The 23,611-nt window shown below is 41.3% G+C and overlaps 2 protein-coding genes across 3 annotated transcripts in view; one reads left to right on the top strand and one right to left on the bottom strand.

The window, feature by feature from the left end:
- The window catches only part of Erich1 (glutamate-rich 1), a gene marked incomplete at its 5' end in the record, with an annotated part of 52,793,804 nt that overhangs the window by 29,175,862 nt on the left and 23,594,331 nt on the right, over positions 1-23,611 (bottom strand).
- The window catches only part of Pdlim3 (PDZ and LIM domain 3), a 31,189-nt gene that overhangs the window by 1,472 nt on the left and 6,106 nt on the right, over positions 1-23,611 (top strand). For 2 of the 3 annotated variants that reach the window (XM_087587322.1, NM_053650.2), the window contains exons 2-4: positions 9,464-9,615; positions 10,741-10,825; positions 19,334-19,401. In XM_087587322.1, the coding sequence (XP_087443448.1) occupies positions 9,464-9,615; positions 10,741-10,825; positions 19,334-19,401 (305 nt within the window). Of the gene's footprint in view, positions 1-9,463; positions 9,616-10,740; positions 10,826-18,781; positions 18,970-19,333; positions 19,402-23,611 lie in introns of all 3 variants that reach the window. The other variant, XM_087587321.1, reaches the window with a different exon arrangement.

The following is a 23,611-nucleotide window of genomic DNA, read 5'->3' as shown; positions in this document are numbered from 1 at the left end:
GAAATACGCGTAGTTTATAAGATTCCACTTGCTCATATTAAGTAACAGAAGCTCTTGAATCATAACAAAGAATAAATCATATTTAAATTAAATCCGAAAGGATGAATTATGCCATAAAGACCCTTGAAGAAATTTATAAAAGAATTATCTTACTATTATTCTGGAACATAACTGTCCAATGAATCATATGTTTGAAACTTGGAATTGTTGACATTAAAAGCAAGGTTTATCTTAATGCAATCTTACATCTGCATTCAGACTACAGGGATCATGGGTAAATGTATTCGATGACATGATATTTTTATTTGAAAAGCCATTCTGTCTTGGATTTTTAACTCATAGCTAATGTGTGTCACAACTGTGGGCACTTGATTCAATAACAAACTGGACATTATTTATTTAAAGTACACCTTTTCAATGGTTTTATCATCTAGGGAACAGATAAGACTGAATTATTTGACCCCAAGTATCCCCAGAGCCATGCATATCAGGGATTCTTGCTAAATCAATGCAAGCCCACTCACTTGGGCTTTTATGCCTTCATGAATTCTTATTAAGAATTTGTCCAGAATAATTATAGAGACACGAGAAATCATTTGGATAAAAACCTCAGAAGTGTTCATCGAAAGTGTCTGCTGCGCGAGGCAGTCATTCTGTCTTGTAGAATTAACATTATTCTATCACTTAAGTCTACACGTGAGGAAAACGTCCCTCACTGTCCCCAGTGACATCCAATTTGTCAGTGGTGCTCTTCTTCGGGCCGCTGTCTTTGTTCAAGATGTCATAACTTCCTGCCCGGAAGCCTGCCTGTGGTCTCCAAGTCACCCTGCACATTCTTACCACCCGCCTTTGACAGGTCCAAGGGGACTGTCTGTTCATTTTTTCCACTAAGCATCCTTCAGTGATGTCGCTAGCTCCTAGAGAACAGAAGGTAGGTTCTTCAGCACGGCCTTTTACTCTCTGTTCCGACTTCTTTTCCTCCCTGCCTCTCCCGTTCCTCTGTTTACTCCATACAAGGACAGTGATGCCACAGCTCTGGGCTGTTTATGATCTCCCTGGCATGGCTGTGCTTCTGATACACATCACTCTCTCCCAGAATTCTTTCCTCCAACCCCACCGCATGGTCCTCTCAGCCTATGAAAACCTATTTTCCCTGAGCCCTCCTCTAATCCTCTAATCATGGTCATTTCATCTATTGCGCAAGAGCAGCTTTCTGCCTAGCCCCTCTTTTTATCTTGTCTGTACCCAAGATACTTAATCGTATCCTACTCTGTCACTTGCTCCCTGGGGCAGGAACCTTTTTACATCGGAAACTGTTCAATACATAGCAGCATCCGGTACACCACCTATGTTATAAAAGAAATATACTATAATACAAATGATTATGTTGCTCGCCTTTTACATAACTTTATTGCCATAAATAGGTAGCTCGAACTCTCAGATACTCATTCCAAAACAAAGGTACCTGTCTGGTTAGGTTCTTAAGGACACAAAGAACTAAAATGTCAGTACTTAGTATTAAAAGAATTTCCATCTATGAGAGGCATTTTCTCATTATGTTTGGTTTTGTCGACCAAGCTAGACTGTATGTGCCCTTCCTGCCTGGTGCTGTATAAATGCAGACTATGTAGGGCCCTCTGTTCATGGCACTGACACTTTATAATGGTTTGCAAGTGTCACGCCTTCAATTCAGACCATACTTTGAGTTTTTGCCTCTGCCGGCTGGCAACTGACTGCTACTCTGTCTCGACCCTGGAGAGCGGTGAAGAGCCACAGTTAGTGTCAACCACGTGACCAGCAGAGCAACCGTGAGCCTCCGCGGTGTATTGCGCTGCTCTGCAGTAGGACACTCAGCCGGTTTGCTATATTCGATTTTGGTTAATTGAAGGTGTCTTCAGCTGCATAAAGAAGTGACAGTTGTTTGGGATATAGCCTCATTCTCAGTCAAGGAGCTTCCAGATAGTAATTTCCTGCTCCTTGGGAGACAGCGGAGCTCCAGCCAGAGCTTGCGGGAGGGCTACTGGTGGATAGGGTCTGGGCCAAGGCTACCAGAGCTTTGGCCTCCAATCCAAAGAATTGAAAATAATGGCTCACACAGACTTGAAAAAGTAGCAAGATCGCTTTATTCTGAATACAGATCCAAGATCTGACTGTGAGCCTTATGAGTGAGACTATTCCAGGTTCTGATCTTTGTTCTGGGCCTTTTTTTATGGGACTTAGAAGAGGAGGGAGTTGGTTACTGAGGGTCTTAGGCAGTTTTCCGTGTTGATTGATAGATTAGGATATATACTTATTTTATGGCTGCATATGTCATTCCCACAATGTACCTGGTTTTAGTTATATGCCAAGTCAATTACACATACACATAAGATAGGAAGTAGAAAATTCTCCTAAGAGTTTGCAAGAAAACCCAGTTTTGCCTCAGCTTTCTAGAGGGTTCTAAAGTTGTTAAATACATTCACTGTCAGGAGTGGGGTGTATGTGTATAGTCTATAGAGGCAGAGGAACTAGGCTACCAAACGCATTATTACCAGAGGAGCATGTATCCAAAATCAGGGTTCCAGGGTGCTGTACTGTGCCCTGTGTCCTGCTTCAAGGCAACATATGTTACCCACTCCATCTTCTGGAAATGCAGTTCACAGAGTTACCACAAAGAGTTTCTGTCCCATAATTATTCACAAACCCCACTAATCAGTGAAATAAAATTTAGTATAATTTGAAGAAACACACACACTCACATCAAAAGGAAGGAAAATAAACCACCAGACCCAAGATTTTCTAGACAACCCCTGCACTACATTTTGTATGAGAGAGTGTCACATTACAGTTCAAGTCTGAAGGACCTCCCACTGCATTGTGTTTCCAATGCTCAGCCTTTAGGAATGTTGAGGGCCAAGGAGGCGCTTTTAGGAAGTGAGGCCTGGCTGACAGAGAGAGTCACAAGAGTCGGGTTTGAGTTACACTGGTTGCAGCCTAGGTAGCCTTCTACTCCCTCTATAGGTGTGTCAGACATCCTGTCACATAATGACAGAAACATACAGACTGTGCATACTTCAAACACTGCATTTCATAGAACAATGTTTGAGGTTCACATCTCTACATGGGCTTCTTGTGTTTTGGAGTGTCTTCCTGGTTGGTTGGTTGTTTTTTTGCTTTGGGAGTGGTTTTGTTTTGTTTTGTTTTACTTTGTAAGAAGATCCTAAGGAAGTTTCTTGACCAACCAGGAAGTGGGTTTACTCTCACAGAAGACACAAATTGTTGACATTTGTAAAATTCTGATATGGAATGCAGCACAAACTCAGGTGCTAGGTCCTGTTCTGAGGCCATCTTCCCTCCCCTTTATCCCTGGCTTCCTTCAACTCAGGGAACTTCAGGGTCAGTGTGGCTGAGCTAGAACTGAGGACCAACTCAGACCCTGCCAGTGCATTCTCAATGCCTGCATCTCTCTCTCTCTCTCTCTCTCTCTCTCTCTCTCTCTCTCTCTCTCTCTCTTTCTCTCTCTCTGTCTCACACATACACACACACACATGCATGCACTCATGCAGGTACTCACAAATCTGGTACTTCAATCTAAACTTTATTTGAAATTTGAAAATTTAGGATAGAATGCTTAGAGTTTGGGCACAATCTTGTCCTAGGATAAAACAAGGGCAGTAGAAAAATCGATGTGAATTAAACCCAGTGTAACTTTGTGCTAGCAACAATGGTATCTACAGAGAAGCATTGGTTCATATGTTCATAATATTGATTACAAAATATCCTGTTAAGTGAAAGACACTGAGGGACAATGATTATAATTTAGATGGACCTCTCCCCTCTGAGAAGTACACATAGCAGTGGAAGAAGGGACATGTATGTACATAAACATGGTACCATGACAAACTGGTCCAAAATTTTACAAGCAAAGTATGGCATGAGAATTAGCAGGAGGCAAGGAGTGGGGAGGTTACCCACAGGCTGCACAGAGCAGTGAAAGAACCTGTGAGACAGCTTCAACAGAATTTCAGATTTTTCATGGAATAACCCCCATGTGAGTATCTTACAATTTCTGAGCATCGATGTTCTCACATAAAAATAAAAGTAGCTGTTTTTGGAAGATTGTCTTAAGAATTAAGCAAAATTAAAAGCCCCAATAATAATAGTATCACGACAGTAAAGTCACTGTTTCAGCCCCGACTGTACATTAGAATCTTGCAGATCTCTCTGAAAACACCTATGATCAGGGTCACGAGCATATTTTGTGTAAATGAGGAGAATGTCACCCTAGAAACTACCATAGTCCTCAGTTCCTGGAGGGATTTATATGTCTGACAAGGCTTCCAATGTTCACTTGGTAGGGGATGAGGGACAACTGAATAGGTTGACATGAAGAGCCAAAACCATCCAGGGTATCTGCAAATAGCGCAGCTCCTGGCCCTTCCTATTGGTTCTGAGTCTTGATTCCAGACATCTGCTGTAGGATGGAGTCTTTACGGCCGACAAGGCCCCAGGTGATTCTTGTGACAGAGAAGGTTAAAATCACAATGCTGAGTGCTTGACTGTGGGGCTACAGCCACTTATCTCCCTGGTAACCTTAATAAGACATTAATGACCACAAATACGAAATAATTCATTTTAAAACCCTATGCCTCATCTCACCTCTTTGTTCTCCCAACTGGAGAAAGCACAGTAATAAAAAGCTGAGGGCACAATAAAAAAAAAATCCAAAGTAATAATATAATAGTAGAACGTCAAGATAAAGCAGCAGTATAAATTAGTCATGAATAGTGACTCAGAATACCTCAGTGAATGGTTTAACTTACAAAAACCAAGTCAGGTCAGCAGGCATTTTAGTCATTACCATTCTAATCATCAACCTTGCTGAACTAGGTTAGAAGCATCATATGTCTCCTTCTCTCCATATATCCCTTTTGTACCTGGTCCACCCATCTGTGCAGGACTAAAAGCCATAAGGACCCTGTTGAAAACAAAGTCAGAAGTGGGTTCTCACCATCATTGGCAACATTCCATTCTGTTTTCCTTTCTGTTGCTCTGATAAAACACCCTGACCAAAAGCAATGTGGAGGAAAAGGGGTTTGCTTCAGCTTACAACTCCAGGTCCCAGTTATCACTGAAGGAAGAGAAAGGTTGAACTTTTTCCTATGTCACACAGCACCGTGTGCTCACTTCACAGGCAAGACATACACAGGAACTACAATGGAAGCTGTCTGTCAGATAGACAGCTTTACGGACTTTCCTGTTGTCTCAGGAACACATGCCTAGGGAGGATACTGCTGACAAGGGTTGGGCCTTCCTACATCAATCAACAGTCAAGACAATCCTCTACATACATACCCACAGGTCCATCCAGGCAATCCCTCGGTTGAGGCTGTCTTTTCAGATGGCTCTACTCCATGTCAAAATGAGAGTTAAAGCTGCCCAGACCAGCTTCTAAAATGCCTGGTGACCAGTCCTGTAGCTGCTCTCAGGAAGCCCTGGGCTACTAAAATCTCTTTCTGGTAAAAACAGAACATTCCTTTCTGCTCGGCCTATCACAGAGCCTTGCCAAAAAACGTGAAAACAGTTTTTTAAAATGTATCATTTTGTAGGAAGCTAAGGTGATATCCTTAACTTTTGGAGTTACTGTTAATAAAATTTAGTGCCTTCTAATACCTAAACTATTTGACTTTGGTATTTGAAGTCTGTTCAATATATGAAGTCAATATTTATTACATGTTCAACATTTAAGGTCTGATGTCTGCTTAAAATGTGTATAGGCATTTAACCCACCCAGTAGCACAGTGTACAAGCACAGACACATACAGACACACATATATACACGGCTCTATTTTCTATTCATCATAACCAAAGTTAAAACAGGAAAAAAAAGTTAAACACTTCCAGATCAGAATTGACTGTTCTACAACTTGATTCTGTTCAACTGTATTATTAAACCTAAGAGGGGCTTTACAGACAGACACACTAAGCCCCTTTAATGTTTTAACTCCAAGGAAGCATTCTGACCTTAGAAGCTTAAAAATAGGAAATACTACTCTGCATATTCTATATTGAACGAATATTAAACAATCAGGATTCCTTTTATTCCTACAAGGGCCATTGGGGATGGAAACTTTATTCTAAATAAAAGTAGCTATGACGTAGCCCCCAGAGGCTAAGATGTAATAAGCCTAGTTGTCCTCACCAAGCTTCTATCAACTGTTCCCACTAGAAAATCCTCATGACATGGAATTAACCCAGCACAATAAACAATCCCGCAATAGTTTCCAAGACTGGGACACACGAGGACTTAACTATTTTTGAAGTTTATCTTTATCTAAATAAACTTGACTCTCTCTAGGGGCTCATAATGGAACAAAATAAGCAAATTAAAAACAATAAATTGACTATTAATCCTGGAGTGCCATATTAGGAACACTGGAGCTTATTCCTAGAGCAATCTGAGGATTAAAATAAGACTCATGAGTAAATTCTGATTTACAGTTTCCAGTTTCCAAATATAAAAGTGGTAAGTTCACAATAATAAACATAAACTGGGCTGGGACAATGGCTCAGTATAGAAAGAGTACTTGCTGACCAAGCATGGGAATCTGAGTTCAAATCCCCAGCACCCAAGTAATAATTCAGGCACGGTTGGGCCTTACACCCAACCACTGTGAAGCTGTGGAAACAAGTGGCTTCTACTTAGCCAGCCTAGCAGGAAAATGGGGAGTTACAAATTCAGTAAGAGATCCTGTCTCAAAGGAAATGTCTTAGTTAGGGTTTTACTGCTGTGAACAGACACCATGACCAAAGCAACTCTTATAAGGACAACATTTCATTGGGGCTGGCTTACAGGGTTCAGAGGTTCAGTCCATTATCATCAGGCAGGAACACGGCAGCATCCAGGCAAGCATGGTGCAGGAGAAGCTGAGAGTTCTACATCCTCATCTGAAGGATGCTAAGAGAAGACTGACTTCGAGGAGGCTAGAATAAGGGTCTTAAAGCCCACATCCACCTTGACACACCTACTCCAACAGGGCCACACCTACTAATAGTGCCACTCCCTGGGCTAAGTATATACAAGCCATCACAGTAAATAAGGAACAAAATGATAACACAGACACCTAATGTCCTCCTTTGTACTAAGAGCACACATGAAGATGTGTGCAATAGTGCCTGTGAGCATGTCATGGGGGTTGGGGGAAGATCATATATACACAACACACACACACACACACACACAATTTTTGAATACTTGCTTTTTCTTCATATAAATGACTTGTTTAAATGACTTTTCCATTCATTCTTCAGTTTTTCATTTACTGAATTTAAACACTGAAAAATAAACTGTGAAACATAAGAAATACAGATAATCCTTGACCTAGGATGGGGTTATATCCTGATAACACCATCAAAAGTTGAAACTACATGCATAATGCATCTTGATAGATTTAACATGCCCAACACAGTAGCTTAAAAGCATGATATACTCACAGAATGTTGTCTACCTGTCTAGCCTGAACTTCAGAATCCTCCCCCTCCCCCTTCCCCACCTCACCCTCCCCTTCCTCCTCCCTCTTCCCTTCCCCTTCCCATTCCTCCTCCCCCTCTCCTGACTTGACCTGAGCTCTGAAGTTACCTTCAAAACCACTAACAAGTGTTCCACTGCAAACTACCAGCTAAGCAAAAGACCAAACTACAGTGCCCAAAGTATGGTTCATCCTGAATTTATACACCTTTTGAACCATGGTAAAGCTGCTAAGTTCCAGCAAAATCAGCATGAGTCAGAAACCCTCCAGCACATAAACTTGCAGCCTAGTTGAGAAGACAGTAATACACAAGTAACTAAGCAAATACAAGATAAATCTAATCTTCATGAAGGAAATAAACAAGATATAAAGATAAATAACACGTTTGAAGGACTAGAAAAAGGAAACTTCGGAACTTTCAGGGATTTTCTAAAATGCGTTATTTGCACCTAAACCTAAAGGATAAGAAAGAGCCGTCAAGTGAGGAGTATTTCATATAGAAACAGCTGTGGGTGTAAAACCTTAAGGAGGTAAAGTATTGCTGCTCTGTTTGAGGAACTTAAAGGAAATCAGAATAGCCATTGTGTGTTATATAAAGGAGAGCAGGAATGGGATCAGACGTCTGGACAGTGAGCTAGAGAGATAGCGATGTGAGTACAGACAGAAAAATGGGAGAAAAATTTACCCAGAAAAATAACCTTTCATTTTTAACTGGATATTTAGCATACTAATGTTCTATATTTTCTATTTCTAAGCATTAAAAATACAGTAACATATATTTTCCTATATCCTAAAGTATCATCCTTTTCATTTTCCACTTCTAAAAATTCATACACATTCTGCTAGGAAAAAAAATGAATTTTGTTTTTCCCCCATTTTGAAAAATCTCTGATTTTTAAGTAACATGTTTGGACCATGTATATTTAATGTAGTTACTGACCAGATTTAATTAAAACCGATCATCTTATTCTATGTTTTCTACTTATCCCACTGTTCTTCATTCATGGAGAAGATTACAGGAGTGAATACAAACGTCCTTTGTGTCATTGGTCCCCCGTGGTTCCTCACATTCTTGCTAACTTACACCAAGCCATTAGCAATGTATTGTTTTACCTGAGTTTTCTTAACAGCTGCTATGTTGGCCACTTCTTTCTCCATTGTCTGTCACAGATACACCCGTGGAGGCAGAGGTCCTCCCTTCCTGGGAGATTTCATCTTTCCTTGAACTTCTGGTTTTCTTCTTCCCAGTTCTCTAGAATGCTGTAAATGTTCAGATTGTCAGGTTTCTTCTGGTCAGTTCAAGGGTGACCCTTTCGCCAGATTTCTAGACTTAGAAATTTTGTCTTAGTTTAAGCTTTTATAGTTTAAGCCGTGACTTTTCAGTAACGAAAATAGCTTCTTGGAGTTCTAAAAGCCTGAAATCTAAGTTAGGGTATCAACATGGTTGGGCCCTTGCTGGGGACCTGTTCCAGATTTCAGATGACCAACTTCTTGTGTCTCTACAGAGATGGCAGAAAAACATCAGAGCTATTTTGGAGGACTATCTATAAGGGATCTAGTCTAAGTCATGATGGCTCTAGACTATTGATCTTCTCAAGGGCATCTTCCAAGGTCAAAATATAGAAAAACTATCTTAAAATAGAAATTTCTGGCTAACAAAAAAGCTTTAAAATTATTCATTTTCAACGAAGAAAATAGTCACAGATGTAGTTATATGAAATATTTTAAAAATAACAAGAGATAATATGTTGCTTAAAATATGGCTGGTATGAAAATTATTTAACATAACAAAATAAAACAACTGAGTAACTGAGAGCTCCTTTAAAAATTCAGCTTAAGATTTGGCAACAAGTGAAACTACTGAAAAACTTACCAGGATAGCATGTAACTACTAAGTATAAAACTCAAGAAGCTGCTAGGTATCGGATTTGAAGCAGTATCTCGGTTTCCTCCAGATCACTCCGGGAAGCAAGGCAGAAGCCGCCAACCTGTGCCCTGGAGACGTCATCCTGGCTATCGATGGCTTTGGTACGGAGTCCATGACTCATGCTGATGCTCAGGACAGGATCAAAGCAGCATCTTACCAGTTGTGTCTCAAGATTGACAGGTGCGCCTCAGCTAAGTGGGTCAAACCTTGATCTGTTTTTCTGGAGAGCCTGAACCAGAACTAAGCGGTCTCATCTGCCCCGTGAGTAATGTCATAGGCCTAGAATTCTGATGGAGTTTCTTATGTATTTGCCGCTTTATTCTTGTATTCACCAGAATTGGTCAGTCTAGCATTTATGAATGAACCATTTTCAAAAAACATCTTTGAAATGTCAAAATTAAAATGGTACAGAGGACTGGCTTCTTCGTAGAGTAGCCGAGGGACTTGACAATGAAAGTAATTAAAGCCATGAAGACACAAGAATGAATAGCTGCTCATATGACTGTGATACAGAATAGGGTTGAAAGATGCTTCATAAAGAATCCCCTGATTTGCCCAAAGGTTAAGTTTGAGTGTGGGTATCCACTCGGCCATTTTGTACAGGTTCATATCAAGAGGTTATTACAAGGTGTAAAGAATACATGTGCATACATTAAATATACAGAGATTTCTAAACCACTTCCTAACGCAAGAATTTGAACCCAACTTGTTATGACGGGCTTGGTATAAAGCTGAAAATAGTGAAGTAGCGATTGGTTATAGGGGTCGTGCATGTGATTACCATGTTGTACTCAGTGACCATCTCCCCTGGTACAGAGGACTGACTCCATCAACTATCCAAGCCTCATGAAGAAAAGTAGATTCTTTTCTACCTCTGCCTATGCTTCACTAATGCATGGCTGTGTGATGCTAGGCACACAGCCATGCGGCCAACCTCTCTCTGGCTCCTGTGGTGGCCTTGGTAGGATAGGAGAGAAGAGAGACTCGGGCAGCTTGCCTCCCGGTGTCTTCTGCATGTCCGTAAATCTCCCCTTCTGTTGTTTTTACACACACTGGAGATGTACTTTCTCCCGCAACCACACCGAGCACTCCAGGCGGGCTTTCTGTGTTCTCAGGTCCTCGAAAGGACACTGACAATACAACGCTAACCAAATGAGAACGTACAGAATAAGGAAAAGACAAATTCTGTGGACTTAAATTAGTGAGGGTTGCTAATACTTTCCACAGACATGATAGGAAATCATGTATATTTTAATAAGAAGTGTCATTTGGATCTGGAGTTCGCAAACTTTGTTTTATTTGCAGGGCAGAAACTCGCTTATGGTCCCCGCAGGTGTCGGAAGATGGGAAAGCGCATCCCTTTAAAATCAACCTAGAGGCTGAACCGCAGGTAAGACGTTAAGAGGAAGTGATGTCACATCACAGTTCCGGTTCAGGGTGGAGTAGCTCCCTGGGGGAGGGGAAGGGGAAGAAGTATCAAATCGGAAACTCAGAGCAAGTCACCTGTGAAGCTGTGATTGGTCTCTGTGAGATTAATTCCTAGGATTCCTGTGTCCTTACATCTAGGGAGAAACAGAGTGTCCCTAGGTAAATATCTCTCTTTAAAGATTGAGTATATTCTCTGCTGGGCATGTTAGTGCATGTCTGTGGTCCCAGAGCTTAGGAGACAGAGGCAGATTGCTGAAAGGTCAATGCCAGTCCAAAACAGAAAGTTCCAGGCCAACTAGGGATGCATATTGGGGCCATGCCATACAAAAAAACAAGGGGAAAAACACGATCTCATCAGGAACAATATGACTAATTTGCATGGAGTCCACCCTTATTACTACTACTATTACTATTATTACTATTATTATTATTATTATTATTATTATTATTATTATTTCTTGTGGCCATGATGAAATCTAAGACCCTTAAGTTGTTTAAAAGAAGCACAATGAAAACTAGGCTGAACCATGTGGAGCAGGCGTCTCTAATCTAATCATTACTGTGCTCTTCAGTCCTTGAAGATCTCTGGAGCAGGTCTTATTTTGACATTCTTCTTCAGTTCTCAGCTCTGATATTCTATATTCAATTTTCCTCACCCCAAGAGAATCGAAGTTTGTTATCACAGAGATACTCTGCTCAGGCCGCTGACTTACAAAGGATAAAGGCCTTTTTCTCCTGAGGCAACCTGTCTCCTGAGCCACATGAATCTAATCATCTGATGCCTATCTGGCTATGTCTACTTTCAGAAACCCCACCCCCCATTGAATCAAACCTCAATTATAATACACTGGAAAATCTAATTAAGAACAGGGCTTTGGAACCTCTTAGAAGCTGCCAAGGCTTAGAGATAGAAAGGTATGTGTTTAATACCATCTTTGAAACAAGATTTCTATTAAAATGCTGGATATTTCTAGCACATTGTTCTCTATCTACCTATTGAAGATTGACTGAGAGCACATTTATGATTCACACTTAGCACTCTTGTCCTTGTCGGGCTGGTTGGCTCCCAGGTTTGTCCTGAATGTTTTCTTCTTGCCCCAGTGAGGCCCTGTCCTCATGTCATAAAATAGACATAGCAGAACAGAAGTACAAGTCTCTCAGGCTACTCAGAGATTTAAATATAGCAGTGTAAGCAAAGGCCTGTCAACTGAGTGGGCAGTCTTAAGCTTAGTGTCTTGTCCCCTTAACCCCGAAGCTGTGTCAGCAGCCTCCCCAACGTTCAACACCACACACCTGCTCACCTAACAGCTTTCTGTCTTCACTGCCACTGTGACAATGAAGAGTCCCTTCCTTGTGACTATTACAAAGGTCATTCTAAATTGTGCTCCTTCAAAACTTCAGTTAAAACACAGTTCCCTCCCTGGCCTGCACTCAGAAAAGGAAACATGACATGTACTCTCTACAGGGGAAGGATTTCTAAGATTCTTGCCCCAGCCTTGGACTAAAAGAGAAGGGAGAGCCTGTGCCTAAAAACTGTGAGCAAAAGGAAGAGAGAATGGCCCTCAAGGAAAATGAACAGAATATAGAACACTCTAAAGACAGGAGCCATTGGTCTGTTCTCCTCGATGAGATGCCCCAAGGTATAGCCCACAGCAAGCACCCAGTAAAGTGCAGAGTAACAAGGGGTGAAATTAGCTGGTCAGAAGATGAACTGCATTTCCCAGCAATGTCTAGGACTGGTCCCCAGGAGCAGTTTAGCTGTCACTCCGACTGTGAAGTTCTGTGTGATCTTGGAAAGTGAGTGGTGTATTTAGGTCAGATGAGACTTTCACTCTGCAGAGGACATGAGCAAATAATGAAAGGTGGGAGAGCTAATGTAGATCTGCTCTCCTCTGTTAAAAGTGCTCAGGCCCAGAAACTTTAGGTTAATTTGAAACATTTGTATATGCACAGAGAGATACTTTATCGAACAGACAACATAAAGCTTAATTTTGCCGTTTTTTACATCTTGACACATAGGTTCAGGATTATGAACCCACTCATTTCACTGGGAGCCAGTGCACCAGGCCAAACTTTCTGTTTCTGACACCATATCTTTGCTCAAAACAGTCCTCTTTTAGGAACAGTATAGATTTCTGGATTTTGGATTAGAGATGTTCGCTGTAAACATGGCGGAAAGAGATCTGAAAGCCATCAGTAGCTCACACATGCTAGGGTCCCGTATGTTGACTGATAACGCCCCCAGTCAGCACTCAATTCGACACAGAGAAAGGTTAGCTGAAGCACCGAGGTCTAGGTCCATCACCCTCATGTGTGCACAGTGCTTTGCAGCAATGCACAAGCCTGTGTACCTTCCATGCACATTGGTTGGTCCTTTAGAGGCAATGCTCATGAAGAGGGGACCCCGGTGGCCTTCTGCACACATCTGTTGACTGTCCAAACTTGGAGCTTTAGAATGCAATGTGTTAAAATCCCCATTTCTTTGTCCGCACACAGCACACATTAAACACTGCCCTACATGCACCCGTCTGCGAATCACATCCCTATCCCAAATGTCTCCTTGTTTTTCAAACTCCTTGCTCACCAACCTGAGATGTAAGATTTAATGTAACTAAATAGGTTCGATCAATGGCCAAACCCAGGGTGAGACACAATCCCAGCTGCTGCTCACCTCCTGCAAGCACTGATTCAACCAAGGGGTACTTGAGCTATGCTGGGACAATTTAAGAATGCTTTCCCTTCAGAATTTAAGGTCAACCACCATTCCTGAGCTGCAGTGAGAAAAGAGACTTGCAAATCTGCATGCAGTGGTTTGTGCTTATCGCTCTTCTAAGAACTAGCTTTTAAGGCATAATTCTAATTTTAAATATTTCGACCTCTTCTTAATCATTTTATTAACCCAGAAATCTGGAACTTAAGGGTTAGAAACTACCAATTTTTACTTTTTTTTAAATACAATTCTACAAATAAGGAAAAGGAAATGAATTTCTTTTTTACAAAAAAAATGAAGGAGGTGATGATTAGGTTAACAACTACAGCAGGCATTCAGATGGGGCCTTTTAAAATTCCATTCGTTTGAGTCATGCCTAGTCCTTACTGGCTCCCTCTCCAAGAAGCCAGTGTCTGACTGGCTCAGAGATAAGAACTATTTCAGCTCTCCTAATCATCAAAGGGTTTCCCCTCATGCCGTTCTTCAGAGAGATTTCAACATGACTAACTCACATGGCATAGGCATTTGGTCCACAAAACAGCTGAATTTCCGTGCAGCTCTGCCCTCCAAGCGTCTGGGACACCACGGAGAGAGATTTTCTTCTGACAGGTTATACATTTGGGGCCTTTGCATTTGGAGAAAAAAAAAACTAAGTTTTAAGTAATGCCTTTCTTTACAAAAAGATTTACTTTTCCCCTTTAGTGAAAACTATGTAAACACAGCAGCCTTCTGGGAAACAGAGGTGTGTCAGCTGGGGAAGTGAATGCCATTGGGGAACATTTAAACGTTGTTATGGCTGAATGGAAAATGTCCACAAACAGTAGAATATTTGAGTTCTTCTTTCTCAACCCAAGTCAATTTGTTGGAGCAAGTATTGTGACCTCTGGCAACTGGATAAAATATTCTTTCTTATTTTAAATGCACTATCTACTCACTGAAAGAGGAAAAACTAGGTCCCGTTATCTAGAACCAAGACCAAGTAATAACATGTCAATGTATAGATATAGGTATAATGATGTATGCATGTGCGTGTGCATGTGCGCGCGCGTGTGTGTGTGTGTGTGTGTGTGTGTGTGTGTGTGCACTCTAGACAAGTGTGTGGTTAGTCCTTCTTCAAAGCTTTGCTTACCAAGCAAACTGTCACTTTCATTCCTGCAGTCACATAACTCAAAGACATGGCGTACCTCACATAACAAGAAAGATGCTCTTTGGAGACAAATTAAAAAAAAATGACTCTTTCTAAGCAGGAAGAGCATTATGTCTATGTCTTTGTACAGAACCGTGTCTTCCTTTTATATGGGCAGCCACAGTTTGTTTCCATAAAGTTAACTTCAATCTCCAGTGTTTTGGTAACAAGAAGGTGTTACACAAGCAAGCTTTCACTAACATTTCCCCTAACAATCCTCTAATGGGGAGTAGAAACACTTGGAGCCCAAAATGGTGGGGTTTTTTTTTTTCTTTTCTTTTTTTCGGAGCTGGGGACCGAATCCAGGGCCTTGCACTTGCTAGGCAAGTGCTCTACCACTGAGCCAAATCCCCAACCCCAAAATGGTGGTTTTAAGAATGGTTTTTTTCCTCCACTTGAAGGGTGAACACGAACGAATAGCTTCATGATTTTCAAGCCTGATGCAACAGATTCATTGTCTCACTTTGACTGGATCAAATGTTTCACTTCCTGCCGTTTGTTTCTCGCTTTCCTACAGCTTTCCCATGAAAGATTTAGAAAAGGGCAGGTAAATAAGAGAAATTAAGTGCACGAGTCAGGCACACTGCTTCAGAGAAAGATGGTAATGGCCTGGACACTCTGTCTATGAATAGTGTCATCAAATAAGAAATTTAAGGTAAACTGTCTCTGAGTGTTGTCATTTCCAGAACTGGGAGGTAACTGCACAGAGCCCCATTTTTCTGCTGTCAGTGGCTTTCCATCAAACGTGTAACTTGTGCCATGGCCGCTCTAACATTCCATTCCTTCAAAATATTATTCCTTAATACAAGCCTCTAACATTTAAAAACATATTTTAAAATTGAGAATTGATCCAAAAGGCTCCCCCAATAACTACTTTTCAATAAGAATTATTTGATGGTTTTCTCGGGTAGAACAAACCAAGAGCTGGACTCCACAGAAACTGCTATGTAAGAAATTTGTGTTGCGTGTGCTTTTCCAAGAAAAGTGGAAAAAGAAGGAATTAAAGTGGACTGGCAGGCATCTAATTGGCTTTGTCTTTGGATACTGTTTGACCATCAACAATGATGTAAGACTTGGACAGAACGCTGCCTCTCTGTGCCATCGTTAAATTTCTTGTTTAACTTTGGTGTATACACTTCATTGTGCTTTGGGAAATAACACTAGAGGCCCATAAACTAATGCTTCGCAAAGCCTAAACAAAAACGTGTTTTAAGCCTATATTAGAAAGACTTCCTTTTATGGTGGGAGTAGAAAATAAAGTCATTTTTCTTCACCCAATTCCAATGAGAGAGAGAGAGGGAGGGAGAGAGAGAGAGAGAGAGAGAGAGAGAGAGAGAGAGAGAGAGAGAACAAAACTGAAAATCACAAAGAAAAGGAGGCTTGGAGCTTATGCACTGCTATTTGGAAGCCCTGCTGGGAATTACAAATGCACAAATGCTTTCAGAGGAATTGATCGCATTGTAGGACATTCACCGTCCACGTTTACTCATTACCTGAAAGCGTATGAAACAAAAAATGGAGGTGGATATTTTTCCCTAATCAAGCCACCCTAGTGTGTTAATGAGTTATTATAAGTGTAATGCTATTTACCAAGATTTTAAAGACATTTCATACTTTGTTCTATAAAACCAACTAGGTTCCACAAAGCTTGAACGGCTTGTCTTATCCTGATTCACCCTGTAATTAACATGGAAGATTTAGAAGTCAAAGCTGAATTGGGCAATTAGCCTCAGCATCTTTTATACCAAAAGGAGTTAGAAGGCTCAAACCACAAAAGCCGCCATTGCTTACAATTATTTCCAGCACACTCTTCTTGAGTCATGGTAATGGTTAGTCAAAACGGCCATCACAAAATACAGCCGATTCGTTATAAAGTCGTTATACAGCTAACATCCCAGGCTGTATGACTATGTAAATGTTTGCACTCATATTGTCTTAGTCAGGGTTCCTATTCCTGCACAAACATCAGGACCAAGAAGCAAGTTGGGGAGGAAAGGGTTTACCCAGCTTACACTTCCACATTGCTGTTCATCACCAAAGGAAGTCAGGACTGAAACTCAAGCAGGTCAGGAAGCAGGAGCTGATGCAGAGGCCATGGAGGGATGTCACTTACTGGTTTGCTTCCCCTGGCTTGCTCAGCTTGCTTTCTTATAGAACCCAGGACCACCAGCCCAGGGACGGCACCACTCACAATGGGCTGGGTTCTCCCCCTTGATCACTCGTTGAGAAAATGCCTTACAACTGGGTCTCATGGAGGCATTTCCTCAAGGGAGGCTCCTGTTTCTCTGATAACTCCAGCTTGTGTCAAGTTGACACATAAAACCAGCCAGTACACATATGTTTACATGGTATGAGATTCAGTGCTGGGGCATTTCTAAAACTATAATTGGTGGTTTCAATATTCTTGCTACCTAGTGTCCAGGAGAATGATGTCATCCAGCCAAGCCTCAGCATTGATCCCTTCTTGTAGAGGAAAAAATATTAGATGAACAAGGAATCAATTAGTCTAACACCGCTACACAGTCGTGGCCAACGTTGTATTCAGAATCAAGGGACTGTTAACACGTGTGTCCTGGGTTGAGGAGACAAACCCTGTTCTTCGCAGCGTGACAGATTCTCTGGTGGTACGACATCGGGAGCAGGTGGAGAAATGACTCGTTAGTCGGTAGTTGAAGCTGTGCCCCATTCGCACTGTCACGACTACTTTTAGCAAGGTCTGCCAGCCTCTATGGGGAAACGTTTCAAACAGTTATGCATTACTTCCAATCTGGGCGCCACACTCAGTGCACACTCACAAAAGATGTGAAAAGTATAAAGGTCGATGAAGCTGTTTCTGCCAAAGAGAAACGTTTGCACACAGCGCAGTCCCCTGTGTATTTTAACATCCCTACTAGTTTCCTCTGGTGCTTTTAAGGCAAAAAACTAACAGCTTTGAAACATATCCAAGATTCAAAACCAGAAAATGTGGTTCCTACACTTAGTTGGGTTATGCAGGCAGGTTTCAAACCCAAGGCTAGATACTCTGCTGTGCCTCCTGTTACTCAGGCAACGGAGTAAACATCTATTTTTTTTTTTTTTTGGTTCTTTTTTTCGGAGCTGGGGACCGAACCCAGGGCCTTGTGCTTCCTAGGTAAGCGCTCTACCACTGAGCTAAATCCCCAGCCCTAAACATCTATTTTTAACACACACACACACACACACACACACACACACACACACACACACACACACACATCTTTAGATTTATTTGTTTTCCAAGAAAGAGACGACCATGAAGAGTTCCTAAGTACACGTGCGGCATCATCGCAATAAAGAAGAAGGACTTCTGTGTGTGGTGTTCCTGCTTTTAAAAGCCTTCCTATTCTCCTTACGTTCTGAAAGTACATCCATACTCAAATTAACCACTTGGGTTTTGTCGCTTCAAGTGTTTTTAAAAACAAAAATGTCTGCCCAGATCAGTCGAAATGATACACTAGAGTAATTCACAAATGATCGTTCACTTACTGATGTTTATCCTCTCGCTTCTTAAAATGGAGGGAAATCCATGAAGGTGTGGTGGCAGCAAGTTTGCCTGAAATGTACTGGAGTCTGGGTTCATTCCCAAGTATCACAAAAGCGAAAAAGGTATTTATGGAGAAGAAAGCACACGTAGCTGCAGCTAGAGAGAATATTAAGTCTGGTAATTTATTCTAAACTAGATTAAAAAAACCCTCACTTCTAATACACTGTTTTTGGAGTTTTATAAAAGAAGCAGATGAAGCCAAAGGAGAAAGCCAGACAATGTTTGAATTTTGATATCAAATGAGGTGCAGTCTATGGCGTCTGACATTTAAAAGAGGGACATAGCACATGTAGATTTCAGAGACATGATACTCGGACCCTAATTCCTCCCCTAACCTTTTTGCTAATCCTGTAGCAGGTAACGATGCCTTAATTAACAACAGCGTTGCTGACAGTTTTGTTCATTAACAGCTTTGTTGTGCGCTCTCTGTGGCTCTGTGTATTTTGTCTGCCATGTACAGGAATTCAAACCCATTGGTACCGCGCACAACAGAAGGGCCCAGCCTTTCGTAGCAGCAGCAAACATTGATGACAAAAGACAGGTAGTGAGCGCTTCCTATAACTCACCAATTGGGCTCTATTCAACTAGCAATATCCGAGACGCGCTACACGGACAGCTGCGGGGTCTCATCCCCAGTTCACCGCAAAAGTAAGTACTGACGTTCAGTTCCGGGTCAGCGTTCTTCACGGTGCGCTTTCTTTGCCAAGGTCCGGCTGTTGCCCTTTTCTCCTTTTTCTTGAAGGTACTATCAAACTTTTGTTTTTAAGGAGAAGCATCTCAAACTTGACTCTAATTGCTCTGAAGCCTTGTCAGCCAGTTCCCAAATGTATAGTGGCTGTGTGGATTTAAAAAAAAATAAAAGAGATCTCTGGTCTCATCATCACCCTCCTTTGACATGTCAGTATTTGGTGGTAAATGATTCCCTCTGCACAATTCTCACGCATTTCCTTTTTTACCCTCAGAAGACTGAGCCTCCACTGAGAGATTTTTCTTCAACCCTTTGTTTTTACAGGATGTGAACTACTTTGAACACAAGCACAATATTCGGCCCAAACCTTTCATAATTCCAGGCCGAACCAGGTCATAAATTCTGAGATTGTGAAATTTGAAGTGCATGTTGCTTTAATGAGTTCTTACTAATCACCAGGGAAAGTAACTTCTAGGTATCTGGAGTGACTTTTAATTGTGAAGCTTATTTCAAAAGCAAAAAGAAACAATTCACTTAACAGCAGTTGCCAAATAACATCCATTACTGAGGGTAAATATTGACTAGATGGCAGGGCTATGAAATTTTATGTGATCACAATGTGTATTTATAACCAGTGCCCCAGAAGCTCTGGCGATCCCATCCAGAACACAGTGACCTTTGAGTCAGGCAGATGTACTCTGCCCCACATCAGGAAAGCCCAGCCTGCGGGGACAAAAATGGAAACCAGCTCCAGGTAGTAGCAAGAGGAAGCCCTTATATAAGAATAACTGTTCATACTCTGGATCCTTCCAATGAAACAAAGGCTCCTTGAGAAAGAGACTTTTCTATCCAGCCAAGGAGGGAAGTCAGTTACTGAGTATTAAGGCCTCTCGTGGGATACATTATATAAACCATAATAACAGTAATGAGCAGGGTCTAAAGTCTTACCTGTCAATCAGAGAAGCGATTATGGCTACGCAGTCTTTCCTAGAATCTTGTCTGGAAATTGAACTTCAGTTGAAAGCAAATAGCAAGTTTAGGAAATTTCATTCTGACCTTCAGTTAGTTATCCCAAGGAACCAGTTTTTCAGACTGGGTTGATCTGGTTAGAAACACGGCATAATGGTTCATATCATGTACCCCAAACTGGGAGCCCACAGGCGAGCATGATTTATTAAATACTCCCATTGCTTTATGGGCAGGGGGTGATTAAATGCTTATTGAAATGCTCATCCCTGTTAAGTATATATTAACTGGTACATTTCACAATCACGAGACTGAGCCTGTGGGTGCTTAACTCCTCCTATGGCTATTAAAGCATTACTTAATATATGATTTTTAAGTGGAGACCCTGCAATAAGCTGCAGGAAAGGCCAGGAGATTGTCTCTCCAAACAAACCACACAACTTCCGTAATGTCAGACAGAGGAAGAAACAGGAATGGGGGGTCCCCACACCTAGAATTGAGCCTGGACCACCGCAACCAACGCTCACCACACACACACTGGGTAGAGGAATAAAATCCCAAGAGTCCCCAGTATTGTGAGACAGAGGAATTAGAAGCTGTTCTCTGTCTCCACCTTGCCAGGCCACACCATCCTCTCTGCTTTCTTGTTTCCATTCCTCTTCTCCATCTTTTCCCCCCAATAACTACCCCCACACCACTCCACAGCCACGTAGCACACTGCAGTCAAAGTCCATTACCGAATAATAGGCAGCTAGCCCTATTGAATAAATATAGACTCCAGGACACATTTAATTGCACAGAACTTCAAAGAAGGTCACAGAGGCTTTCTTCTGTGTTCTCTTAGCTTGAATGTGGTGATCAGGACAAAGAGTTCACACGTGTGTCACTTGCAGGTACCTCTTACTGCACCAGAATAACAGGGATCTTCTAAAAATAGGTAAATAAGTAACTAGCAGGTCCCTGTATACAGAGCCTAAAGACTGGTGGAAAGGCCTCTCCCTTCAGCTTTTCTTCCTCTGTCCTCTCACTATTTGGTCTAGCCTCCCAACTTTTTGCTCTCTCCCAGAGATAGAACTTGAGGCGACATTCCAGGCTGCCGCTGCACTGTGAGCGAGCAGCATGTTGAATCTGAAGTCAGACAGGTGTGCTGGGTTTATTTGTCGGTGCGCCTGCACCTGCTGTTCTGCCGTTAGCCCCGGCTCCTTTGATTACTTCATCACGGTTGAAGCCATTGAAAGCGCCAGCATTTTTATGTGGAAATGTGTAACAATTTAAATTCAGAGTGATGATTCAAACTACAGGCAAGATTTTTTTTTTATTATAAACCTGAATGTAAAAATGAAATGTTTCTGGGTAGTTTTAAACCAGTTACAGCCAGAGGTACACCCTCCTCTCTGAAAGTCTGAACACAGTCCCAGGGACGTTCATTGTCTGTGGAAGCTCACCTGGTTGTGAAGTAACTGAAAGTCACCTTCCCCATTACAGGTGATCTTGCCACATGACCAAGACAGCCTCAGGAGATCGCATTAGCATCTGCATTCTGGGTCACTAAGAATAAGTTTCTGAACTCTGGGCAATATTCCACTGGGTCTAGGGTCCCTGAGAACCATCTTGTTTAAATCACCAACACAGGAATACTTTTTAACATTGTCTTGGATATTTATAAAAGGTCATTCTTGCTGCTGTTATGTCATTTCCTCCATTTAGTAGACACGGGGTCCCTAATTCAAATGATGAAGGGAGGAGAAATAGAGACATAATCTTGGACAAATTAAGACCATATGCACATACTATCTGTATACAGTCCCTAATAACAGAAAGGGATTACTAATTACATACCAAAATAAAGCCTATCCCTGAGTTTGCATTGATAATAGTTCATCCAGCATCTAGCATCCTGCACGAGACACAGGAAGCCAGAGACATTCTAAATCTTTCCTGAATAGATCCATTATATTTGGCCCAAGTCCCTCAAGATTTAACCCACTGTCTCCAATTCCCTTTCCTCAAGTTCGTGAACCTCATTACGCTTATGCCAAACCATTTATTTAATCCTGACCAAACTGCTGTACAAGAGAAAAGTTTCTTCCTTTCTTTTAGCAGTTAAACTTAATTTTGGGAAACAGTGCTGAGCCTAAAAAAAGGCCAGATGCTATTTTGGTACCTGACCTAACTAGTGGGCTGGTTGGATTTTAAACAGATTCTCAACAGGCAGGAGCTAAAGGGATGGTGTAAGAAGTTGGGTTATGTAACACAAAACCCTAAAAAAAAAAAAAAATTAACTAATGACAATATTGTCTAAACTAACCAGCTGCAACATTGTCTTAAAAAACTCCCTGTTCAGCATCTTTTTTGGATTTGGTGTCTATGTGGGGCTCTGGTTAAAAACAGTAGTCCTTTAAAGGAAATGTAGAGATGGGGTCCCATATGTCACAGCTCAGATTGTTAACCTTAAGGCAATCACATCACATACATGTATCTGTCTCAAGTTCACTGCAACACTAACAGTCAATCATAACAGAACTCAACATGAATGTCAACACTTCTTTTTGCTTTCTTCTAAATGGCTGTGCATTTTCGAAGACTCTTAATACATCCCAGTTTCTCATAACGTGCATCTCTGTGTGGATTTACTATGCTCAGAAAGGGTTAAGGATGTAGCACGGTGACAGATTGATTACTTAGCATGCATGAGGCCCTAGGTTCAATTCCCAGTGCCAAATTAATTAATTAATTAACAAAATGCATGTCAGTTGTGCCTGGTCTCCATTTCAGTTTCATAAAGAGTACAAAATCTCCCTAGTTCTTCACTATGGCGACCAACCTCTGCAACGTTACTCAAGTCCCTAAACCTTGTCCTTAAAGGGAAATAAAAAATATGCATGGAAATATATGCATGTGACCAAAATCTTGCACGAGACACCTGTGTACAAAGGAAACCAACGTTAGCCTTGAGTAGCAGCCAAATGACGTGAGGTGAACTATTTGTTCTGTAATCATCAAGGGCAAGGTGATACGCATTCGTTGACTGTTTCTAGCTCTTGTGGTAAGTTACAGAACAGTTTTTAAAGTATGTTCTTAACAAAATAAGTGAACAAAAAATAATATATTGAAATAGTAACAGTAAAACATTGATAAAATATCTCTAAAATATCTTTATTTAGCCTTACCCATAGGTAATTATTGAGCATTCAAAGCTTGACTCTGTGACTGAAACATGCTTATTGTGACAGTCTAGCCCAAGTCTTCATGCCACATAGTGGTACTATTTGTGAAACAGCAGTCACTAATACTTTAATTATAAAACTCAGAGTCTTAAAAGGATTTCCAGCTAATCTCCCTCTATCATTTACCTGCGATATCGTCAGAAACTAAATTATTTGGCCTACTTTAAAAAAAAAATGAGGACAGGCATTTGTTACGTACAACTTTATGTATAAGTCTTCTACATGTTAACCTTCAACTTGACAGAATCCAGCCAACAGATGCAGTATCGCCTGAAGCTTTTAATTTTGTTCGATTTTTTTTTTGCATGTACATTTTACATCGTCCGTTTTAGAAACCCCTTTCTCGCCTGTGTTTTAGATTGATGTGATCACCTCTTGTGTCCCCACTTCCTTCTAACTTCTCTGTACC

The sequence above is a fragment of the Rattus norvegicus genome, chromosome 16 (assembly GCF_021556685.1).
Source record: "Rattus norvegicus strain SHRSP/BbbUtx chromosome 16, alternate assembly SHRSP_T2T, whole genome shotgun sequence".
In the NCBI taxonomy this organism is placed as follows: domain Eukaryota; kingdom Metazoa; phylum Chordata; class Mammalia; order Rodentia; family Muridae; genus Rattus; species Rattus norvegicus.
Note: the sequence above shows the minus strand (reverse complement) of the source record. Positions and strands in the feature narration are given on the sequence as shown.